At 66.8% G+C, this 10,474-nt stretch overlaps 1 protein-coding gene across 3 annotated transcripts; it reads left to right on the forward strand.

Annotated features, from left to right (window-relative positions):
- The first annotated feature begins 70 nt into the window (after positions 1 to 70).
- VAMP2 (vesicle associated membrane protein 2) lies at positions 71 to 10,474 on the forward strand. 3 transcript variants are annotated; one of them, XM_048833965.2, is made up of 5 exons: positions 71 to 173; positions 5,195 to 5,312; positions 5,406 to 5,564; positions 6,556 to 6,607; positions 7,906 to 10,474. In XM_048833965.2, coding segments are annotated over exons 1-5 (348 nt in total). In that variant the 5' UTR covers positions 71 to 171; the 3' UTR covers positions 7,923 to 10,474. The 3 variants fall into 3 exon arrangements, with proteins under 3 accessions (XP_048689922.2, XP_048689920.2, XP_048689921.2); XM_048833963.2 differs by lacking the exon at positions 71 to 173 and adding an exon at positions 1,092 to 1,120; XM_048833964.2 differs by lacking the exon at positions 71 to 173 and adding an exon at positions 2,063 to 2,082.

A 10,474-nucleotide genomic window follows, 5' to 3' on the forward strand; every position in this document is an offset into this window, starting at 1 on the left:
CAGGGGCCTCGGGTCCAGCCGCTCCCCCTCCTGGCCCCCGCCCCTCACCCGCCCAGGTGCCCGGATGCGCCAGCCCGGCCGCCATCTTCCCCGCTCGGCTCAGGGACCCGCGCCACTCGCCGAGCGCCCGCCCCGCCGCAGACCCCGGCCCGCGCCGCCGCCGCCCCCGACATGTGAGTAGCCCCCGATGCAAGAAGGGGAGCAGCGTGCAATGGTCCCCGGGCTGCATCGCCTCGGGTGCATGCCAGAGCCGGGCTCCCCGCGCCCCCGCAGGGGCTGGGCGCTCCGCCGACCCCGGGGCTCAGCAAAACGGGGGGCAGGGGGCTGCTCAATGCAAGGCGGTAAAGGGCGTGCAGTGCTCCGCGGGCTGCATAAAGCCGGGGGGATGCGAGATCCGGGCCCTTCCGCCGCCCCCGCAGGGAAAGGGGGCTCATCTACCCTCCCAATGGATGGGTGCAAGGCGGTAAATAGCGTGCAATGCTCGCCAGGCTGCGTAAAGCGGGGTGCATGCAAGATCCGGGGTTCCCCCCCGTCCCCGCAGGGGATGGCAGCTTGTGCACCCTCCCAATGGATGAGCTCGGTAAAGCCAAGGCTGGGGTGTGCTCAATGCAAGGAGATAAATAGCGTGCAATGCTCCCTAGGCTGCATAAAGCGGGGTGCACGCAAGGTCCGGGGTTCCCCTGTCAAGGGAAGGGGGCTCATCCACGCTCCCAATGGATGGCTCCGTGAGGCAGGGTAGAGGCATCCTCAGGGCAAGGAGAAGAATAGGCTCTGGTGCGGGATGATGCCCGGGCTGCATCGCCCCGGGTGATTTCCTTGCCCGTTTCCCCATTTGGGGGTCTTATTCCCAAAAGCCAGGGGCCCCCGGGGCTGGGTGCAGCCGGGCAAGGGCAGGGACGGGACTAGGGGATCGATAGCAAGGAGATCGATATCTTGCAATGCACCTCTGCTTGCATTAACCCCCCCCCCCCCCGCCCCAATGCATCAGCTAGCCGCAATCTTCCTGCCCCACCCGTGGGGGGGTGCGATCACACCCGTTGGCACCCGCGCCAGCAAAGCCCGGTTGTACAGAAAGGACCGGCGTGCCCCTGGCTGCGTTCCCTGCCATGCACGAAGGAAAGTGGGTGCCGGGGGCTGGGTTGGGGGACCCCTGCAAAGGGGCAGGGGGAGGGCTGCATTGCTCCTCGGCGGTGGGGGCCAAGAGGCTGGAGAGAGAAGAATGGGGGGGAGGGACATAGGGCTATGGGGGGAGCCTGGGATGGGGGGGAAGAGGGAGATTTGGGGGCAGAGGCTTGTCGGGGGGGGGCGGGAGTCTTGTGGGGGGACTGAGGGAGGGGGGTGGGAGCCTGGCATGGGAGGGTAGCCTTGGATGGGGAGCAGAGAGAGATGGGGGGCAGAACCCTAGGATGGGGAGCAGAGGGAGAGGAGGATGGGGGGCAGGAGCCGTGGATGGGGGGCAGAGGGAGAGGAGGATGGGGGGTGGGATCCTGGGATGGGGAGCAGAGGGGGAGGGGAATGGGAGGCAGAACCCTAGGATGGGGAGCAGAGGGAGAGGAGGATGGGGGGCAGGAGCCGGGGATGGGGGGCAGAGGGAGAGGGGAATGGGGGGCGGGAGCCAGGGATGGGCGGCAGGAGCATCATCCCATCTCTTCCCCCCTGCCCCAGCAGACCTGGGCAGCTGAAATCCCCCCCCACCATGTCATGCAGGGGTACCCCCCAGTGCCCCCCCATAGACAGGGGGCATCGGAGCCCTGCCCAATATGGGGATCTGGGGTGGGGGGGCTGCGTCCCCCATTTCTCCTGCCGGGTATTTTTAGCTCCGGTGGCAGGATGACGCTGAACATGGCTGCCCATTGGCAGCCCGACTCTCCCCCCGTACCCCACCCCCACACATGTTTTGCTTTCCTGGGGGGGAGTGGGGGGGCGGCAGTTCTCCAGCGCCCCCCAGCCTCCAATGCGGAGGCCTTGTGGCCAGTTGTAGCCCAGCCCCCCACCGGCCGGGATCGTTTCGGGGGGGGGGGGGCGTCGTCTTTTATTTTTAGAGGAGACGGGAAGGTCACGAAGAAACAGACGGAGAATGGAGTGAGCTGGGCTGGGGGATGGAGGGAGGACAGGGCAGCAGTGGGGTGTGTGATGGGGTAGGATGGGGGCGGGTTGGGGGATGGGGGGAGGACAGGGCAGGTGGTGGGGTTTGGGGGGGTGGGATGTGGGGCTGGGGGGTGGGAGGGATGGAGGTCAGGGCAGCAGTGGGGGGGGGATGTGAGGCTATTGGGCGGGTTGGGGGTGAATGGAAGACAGCAGCAGTGGGGTGTGAGGGGGTGGGATGTGGGGCTGGAGGGCAGGTTGGGGCATGGATGGAGGATAGGACAGCAGTGGGGTGTGGTGGGGTAGGCTGGGGGGCGGGTTGGGGGATGGAGGGAGGACAGGGCAGGTGGTAGGGTTTGGGGGGGTAGGATGTGGGGCTGGGGGGTGGGAGCAATGGAGGACAGGGCAGCAGTGTGGGGGGGGATGTGGGGCTGGAGGGCTGGTTGGGGAGTGGATGGAGGACAGGGCAGTAGTGGGGCGTGGGGGTCGGGATGTGGGGCTGGCAGGGCCCTGGGTATGTTGGAGGGGCATAGGGCATTGGGGCAGGGCAAGACTGTGGTCCTACCCCTCCCCAACTCAGACCCCTCTCCCCTCCCAGAGCTGGGGTTAGAACCCAGGAGTCCTGGCTCCCAGCCCCAAACCCACCAGCCCCTTCTTCCCCCACGAGCCGGGAGAGAACCCAGGCGTCCTGGCTCCGGGGTCCCTCCCTGGCCTGCAGTGGACGAGCAGCAGGGCTGCTGTGGGTCTTTGGCTGTGTGATGGCGGGGGGGGGGGGCGGCCGTGCCTGTTTTGGGGCCCCCCCAGGAGCTGTGTGCGTGTTGGGGAAGGGGGGGGGGGCGGCCGTGCCTGTTTTGGGGCCCCCCCAGGAGCTGTGTGCGTGTTGGGGAAGGGGAATGGCCGATCTCACTGCCCCCAAACCCCTTCTCTAGGAGGGGCAGCTGCCTACCCCTCTCCCGGTGACCTCAGCCCCCTACAGCCGGGGATTCTCTGCCCACGGAAGCTCTAGGGCCCCGGGGGGGGGGGTGTCTGCACACGCCCCCAGGGATGCTCTAGGGCCCTGGGGGGGGGGGGCGGTCTGCACACGCATCTCTGTAGGACGGTGTCTGGAGCTGGGGCGTTTAACACAACGAAAAAACCTTAGTACAGTATAAACCAGAGAGAATTTCCCTTCCGCACATGCTATGGAGTGCGGGGGCTGGGCACCAGGACTCCTGGGTTCTCTCCCTGGCTCTGGGAGGGGAGTGGGGGCTGGTGGTTAGAGCAGAGGGGCTGGGAGCCAGGACTCCTGCGTTCTCTCCCTGGCTCTGGGAGGGGAGTGGGGGCTAGAGGTTAGAGCAGGGGGGCTGGGAGCCAGGACTCCTGGGTTCTCTCCCTGGCTCTGGGAGGGGAGTGGGGGCTGGTGGTTAGAGCAGGGGGGCTGGGAGCCAGGACTCCTGGGTTCTCTCCCCAGCTCCGGGAGGGGAGTGGGGGCTAGAGGTTAGAGCAGGGGGGCTGGGAGCCAGGACTCCTGGGTTCTCTCCCTGGCTCTGGGAGGGGAGTGGGGGCTGGTGGTTAGAGCAGGGGGGCTGGGAGCCAGGACTCCTGGGTTCTCTCCCTGGCTCTGGGAGGGGAGTGGGGGCTAGAGGTTGGAGCCGGGCAGGGGGAGCTGGGAGCCGACCTCCTGGCTCACCCAGGCCAGAGAATCTCCCCCTGGCTGGAGGCCAGTAACTTGGGTTTGGCTAAAGCACCCTCCCGGCTGGATCCGAGCCCCCAACGCTGGACCGCGCCCCCCGCTCCCCCCACCCCGGGCAGCTTGTTGCAAGGGTCCCTTTCCCCCCGGTTAAACACCGGGACCCGATCCTGTCCGGCGCCCCCAGGGTTTTCTCCCCGGGCCGCTCCCCAGATGGAGCCGCGTCCCCGCTTGCTCCGGCCCTCGGCTCGGTTCTGGGGCTCGTCTCTGCCCCGCGCTCCGGCGTCCTTTTGAAAAGCTGCCCCCCGGCCCCGCCGCCCGCGCTGGAAGCAGGGGCCGGTCACGGGCTAACCCACGCCGCAGCCGGGGCAAATCCCATCCGGGCTCCCCGGAAACACGGCCCCGGGGCGGGGGGAGTTCTCTGCGGATGGTCTGGTGGGCCCGTCCCGTCTGGAAATTGAATGAAAGTTGAATCTTGGCTCCCAGTCCCCTCCTCCTCGCTCTGACCACTCACCCCCACTCCCCTCCCGAGAACCCTGGAGTCCTGGCTCCCAGCCCCCCCTGCTCGAACCCACCAGCCCCCACTCCCCTCCCAGAGCTGGGGAGAGAACCCAGGAGTCCTGGCTCCCAGCCCACCTGCTCTAACCACTGGATCCCACTCCCCTCCCAGAGCCCTCCCCAGTGCAGTCCCCGTTTGCTCTCTCCCCGGCACTTGGTCGTTTCCCAGCTGATCGCAGCCTACCCCTGCAGGTGGGGATCAGTTCTAGGGGTTCATTCCCCGGTGCTGCCCCAGCAATGCCCCACAGCCCCTCGCCCAAAGAACCAGGATAGAGGGGCACCCAAGGAGCTGGGGGGGCTGCGGGGAGAGGCTGGCTACGGGGCAAGATTTTGGGGTACTGGCAGTTCAGGAGTGGGGGGCATCTATGGGGTGGGATTGAGGGGCAGTGGGGCACTATGGGGCAGGAGGGAGGGGCTGTGGGGGGATCGAGGGGCGCTGGCAGCGCAGAGGGGGGCTATGGGGCAGGATTGAGCGGCTATGGGGCGGGATCGAGGGTTGCTGGCAGCGCGGAGGGGGACTATGGGGCAGGATTGAAGGGCAACGGGGTGCTATGGGGCTGGAATGAGGGGCTATGGGGTGGGATCGAGGGGCGCTGGCAGCGCAGAGGGGGGCTGTGGGGCAGGATTGAAGGGCAACGGGGTGCTATGGGGCTGGAATGAGGGGCTATGGGGTGGGATCGAGGGGCACTGGCAGCGCAGAGGGGGGCTATGGGACGGGATTGAGGGTTGCTGGCAGTGCAGAGGGGGGCTATGGGGCAGGATTGAAGGGCAACGGGGTGCTATGGGGCGGGACCGGGGGCAGCACCCGCTGTGGCTGGCCGTGTTCGGGGCTGTTTCCCCCTCGCGGGGTCACCGTGACCTTTGCCCTCTGCCCCCCCCCAGGTCGGCCCCCGCCGCCGCGCCTCCCGCCACCGGAGGAGAAGGGGGTGGCCCCCCCCCACCGCCCCCCAACCTCACCAGCAACCGGAGGCTGCAGCAGACCCAGGCCCAGGTGGACGAGGTGAGCGTGGGGGGTGGCGGGCGGCCTCCGGACGCCTGGGTCCCTTCCGCGGGCGGGGCCCCCCGTGTCTGACTCCCCCCCCCCCGCCCCCAGGTGGTTGACATCATGCGGGTGAACGTGGACAAGGTGCTGGAGCGGGACCAGAAGCTGTCGGAGCTGGACGACCGGGCCGACGCCCTGCAGGCCGGCGCCTCCCAGTTCGAGACCAGCGCCGCCAAGCTCAAGCGCAAGTACTGGTGGAAGAACCTCAAGGTGCGGCCCCCCCGCGGCCCCCCGTCTCCCCCCTGCAACCCCCGTCGCCCCCCGTTCCCCCTGCGGCCCCCCGTTTCCCCCCGCGGACCCCGTTCCCCCCCACAACCCCCCGTCTCCCGACACCCCCTCACAGCCCCCCCTCCCCGCGGCCTCCCGTTCCTCCCCACAGCCCCCCTGTCTGTCGACACCCCCCCCCCGCAGCCTCCTGTTCCCCCCGCGGCCCCCCATCTCCCCCCCGTTCCCCCCGCGGCCCCCCCGTCGCCCCCCCGTTCCCCCTGCGGCCCCCCATTTCCCCCCGCGGACCCCGTTCCCCCCCACAACCCCCCGTCTCCCGACACCCCCTCACAGCCCCCCCTCCCCGCGGCCTCCTGTTCCTCCCCACAGCCCCCCTGTCTGTCGACACCCCCCCCTGCAGCCTCCTGTTCCCCCCGCGGCCCCCCATCTCCCCCCCGTTCCCCCCGCGGCCCCCTGTTCCCCCCCATTCCCCCCGTCTCCCCCCCCGTTCCCCCTGCAGCCCCCCCGTCGCCCCCCGTTCCCCCTGCGGCCCCCCATTTCCCCCCGCGGACCCCGTTCCCCCCCACAATCCCCCGTCTCCCGACACCCCCTCACAACCCCCCCTCCCCGCGGCCCCCCGTTCCCCCCCACAGCCCCCCGTTCCCCCCCGCGGCCCCCTGTGGCCCCCCATTCCCCCTGTGGCCCGCCGTTCCCCCTGCAGCCCCCCATCTCCCCCCGCTGCTCCTGACCCCCCATCTCCCCCTGTAGCTCCTGACGCAGCCCCTCATCTCCCCCCGCTGCCCCGACCCCTCCTCGTGGCCCCGCTGATCTCCCGTCTCCCCCGCAGCCCCCTGACACCCTCATCCCTGCCACTCTCTGCCCCATAGCTGCCCTTCCTGGCTCCCTCTGACCCCCTACCCTCCCCCATGGCTCCCCTCCTGGCCCCAAGCCCCTGCCCCCCACCTTCCCCTGACGCTCACGGCCTCTCTCCCCACAGATGATGATTATCCTGGGGGTGATATGCGCCATCATCCTGATCATTATCATTGGTGAGTGGGGGCTGGTGGGGGGGCGGGGGCGAGACCGGGCAGCATGTGACCCCCACCCCCTTGGGATATGGGAGAGGCAGCTAGGCACCTTTCATGGGGGTGTGGCAGCAAGGAGGTGGGGCTGCCTTTGGCCCCACCCATAGACTGGCCCCGCCCACAGCCACCCCTCAAGATGGCAGGGAAGGGTTGCTGGAAGGGGCGTGGCTTTCCTTGGACCCGCCCACCATCACACCTGCAATACTGAGAAGAAACTGCTGTGAAGGATGATGGGAAAGGGTGTGGCTTCCCTTAGCCCCACCTACCCAGAGACCCACCACGCTCCCCTTAGTGCAGAAATAAAAGGGGTGGAGCTTTTTTTTCACCCCACAGGCCCCGCCCACTGCTGCACCTACAGGGTCCAGCCAACAGTGCAGAAATAAGATCTTCGAGGGGGTGCGGCTTTCTTTGGCCCTGCCCCCAGCCACCCATCCTACTGCAATGAAACAGGCACAGGGTTATTGGGAAGGGGTGTGGCTTGTGAGGCCCTGCCCACAACTGCAGCTGGACGCTGTGGGGTGAAACAGGAGAAGGGTTATTGGGAAGGGGCGTGGCTTTCTGTGGCCCCGTCCACATGGTGGCAAGTAGCCTTAGCACAAAGGAGCCAAGTTAGACCCGGATGGCCTGAAATTTCCTTCCCTCGCTCCCTGGACTTCCCCTTCTCCAGCTGCTGGAGTCTGCTGGGTCCCCCCCACACGCTATTCTTCCCCCTGAGCCCTTTCTGTATTTTTGGGGCACCCATCTGAATGAAGCAAGAGAAATGTCCCATCTCCAAATGCCACTGGCTCCCTCTCCCATCCAGTTCACCCATAGACATGGCAACATCCACCACCACCATTAGGTTCCAGGGTTAACACTCACTTGAGATAAACAGGGAGACTTCCTCTTTGCTGTGAAGAAAGCCTCAGTTCCTGTCCTAAACTGTGGTGCTTCCTGTAGGGCTCTTAGGCTGTCCTGGGTCCCCAGAGGTGGCTGCATCTCAGCGCTGGGCAAGGGGTCCCTGGGTAACCAGCTGCCCCACCCCAGAGGTGGCCGCATCTCAGCACCGGGCGAGGGGTTCCTGGGTCACCAGCCGCCCCGCCCCAGAGGTGGCCGCATCTCAGCACCGGGCGAGGGGTCCCTGGGTCACCAGCCGCCCCGCCCCAGAGGTGGCCGCATCTCGGCGCCGGGCGAGGGGTCCCTGGGTCACCAGCCGCCCCGCCCCAGAGGTGGCCGCATCTTAAACTAACTCCCCTCTGCTCCCGTCTCTCTTTCCTTTCCAGTTTACTTCAGCACTTAATGGACCCTCGGAAGCCAAAGCCCCCCCTCCCTCCCCCCAAAGGAGCTGCGGCCGGGAGAGGCGCGAGGGGCTGCGACCCCCCCCCCCATGATGTCAGCCATATCTTCCAGCCTCCCCCCCCTTCTCCCCCGGGCCCCCCCGTGGCATGTGTGTGTGTGTTGCGGTGCGTGTGGCCGTCCTGTATATAGGCTAACTTATTTATACATATTCTATATTTTGTCTGTTTGTAGATTTATTACTAGATTTACAGCTGTCATGGACCCCACCCCCAATACCTGCTCCCCACCAGTGTTCTCAGTGTCTACTGATTTAATTGAAATATTTTAAGGACCAATCCCCCCCACCCCACCCCAAAAAAAAGTAAAATAGGGGGAACCCAGAAGCCTGAGAAACTCAAGCGCCCCCCCCCCCCCCCCCGCCCTTTCAGAGTGATGCCGACGCAAGAGCCGGGTCCCCCGGCTTGGCTGTGTCTCGGCCCCTGTATAAATAGCTGCCCCACTCCAGAGATGGCCGCATCTCAGCGCTCCGGGGAGGGGTCCCTGTATAAACAGCTGCCCCATCCCAGAGCTGGCTGCATCTCAGTGCCGGGCGAGGGGTCCCGGGATAACCAGCCGCCCCGCCCCAGAGCTGGCCGCATCTCAGCGCCCGGGTGAGGGGTCCCTGTATAACCGTCACCCTGCCCCAGAGCTGGCCGCATCTCAGTGTCAGATGAGGGGTCCCTGTATAACCGTCACCCTGCCCCAGAGCTGGCCGCATCTCAGTGCCGGATGAGGGGTCCCTGTATAACCGTTACCCCGCCCCAGAGCTGGCCGCATCTCCGTGCCGGATGAGGGGTCCCTGTATAACCGTTACCCCGCCCCAGAGCTGGCCGCATCTCCGTGCCGGATGAGGGGTCCCTGGATAACCATCACCCTGCCCCAGAGCTGGCCGCATCTCAGCGCCCGGGTGAGGGGTCCCTGTATAACCATCACCCTGCCCCAGAGCTGGCCGCATCTCAGCGCCCGGGTGAGGGGTCCCTGTATAACCATCACCCTGCCCCAGAGCTGGCCGCATCTCCGTGCCGGATGAGGGGTCCCTGGATAACCAGCCGCCCCGCCCCAGAGATGGCTGCATCTCACACCATGCAAAGGGGGGGTGTCATAAGTGTCTTTACCTTCCTCTTCTCCCCACCACATCCCGATCCACCCCCTTCCCTGACCCTGTGAGGTTTTGTAACATTCCTGGATCTGTACTGTGCAGTCTGGCTTTGGGGGGGGCTGGGGGTTGCTCTTCCTACCCCACACCTCATGTGTGGGAGGGGGCAGTGTTGTCACACCCCCAGCTCCAAGCCCTTTAAGAGTCTTAGGGTGGGGGTTGCATGGGGAAAGGGGGGGAGCCCCTAAATCCACCCCTCCCCCATGGCCCAGCGGTTCCAGCTTCTCTCCTCTGGGGGTGGAGAGTGGGGGCAGGCTGGCTCCCCATTAACTGTCTGTCTGACCCCAGAGAGCCCCCCCACCCAGCAGCAGGGCCCAGGCCTGGCTGGGGCAGGGGGGCTCGGTGATCCCGTAGCGGGGGGGGCTGGATAAATCTGGTCTTGGGGAGGGGGAAAAGCAGTCACAGCCCAGAGCCAGCGACTCCTTCCCCCCACCCCACCTCCCCCAGAGTGTGGGCACAGATGGGGCATTCCCCTCCCCCACCCGCTAATGGGGGGGGGTTCCCTGGTGGCCAGCAGGGGGCGATCCCTGAGCAGCTCTGCAACGTATCCCTGTGTCCTGTGATGAGTGACCCCCACCTTGCCCTGTCCCTCTCCCCCAGCCCTTTGAGGCAGTCATCTGTAGCATTAAACCTTCCCTGCTAGCCCCATAGCGCTAAACCTCTCCCAGCTCCGAGACAGCCCCATAGCACGACCCCTCCCCCCGCCAGCCCCTACAGAACGATCCCCCCCCACACACACCCACTGAGGAGATATGACGTGTGACTGTGTCCCTCTGCACTCTCCGTGCCGAGTGCTCGCTGGGGGGGAGGCGGATTGCCCCCCCCCCCCCCCAGCTTGGAGGGACATTGGCGCGGGGTCCCCTACGAGGCCCGCTTTGGAGGGTGCAGCCTGGCGGTCCTCTGCTCCCCATCTGGAGGGAACGCGGGCGCTAAGGACCTGGCTGGCTCTGCCCCCTGTGAGGCTGGCTTGGCAGCGGGGTGCCCTGGGGGTCCCTTCAACCAGGCTGCGTGGATTGTGAACTGCTGGGGAACAGAGAGTGGGGGGGGCAAATCCCAGGCTGTGTTTTCCCTGGGCCGGGGGGCAGGTGTCACTGCTGCCCCTCGGCTTTGGGGGCACAGGGTCCACCGTGCCCCACGGTGGGACCAGTGCCCCCTAATTCTAAAGACACCTGGGATGAGGGTGGAGGGGGGGCAGAGCTGGCTGGATTCCCCTAGACCTAGCTGGAGGGGGGGGGGGTCGGCCTTGCCCCCCACGCACTCCCCAGCAGCAGGCGGGGGGCAAGGCACCCCTTGGAGGGAACGGGGAGTGACTTTATGCTGTGAAAATGTACAATAAATGTCCTGTGGAGAAAGCCCAA

This window comes from Caretta caretta, chromosome 28 (assembly GCF_965140235.1).
Source record: "Caretta caretta isolate rCarCar2 chromosome 28, rCarCar1.hap1, whole genome shotgun sequence".
Lineage (NCBI taxonomy): Eukaryota > Metazoa > Chordata > Testudines > Cheloniidae > Caretta > Caretta caretta.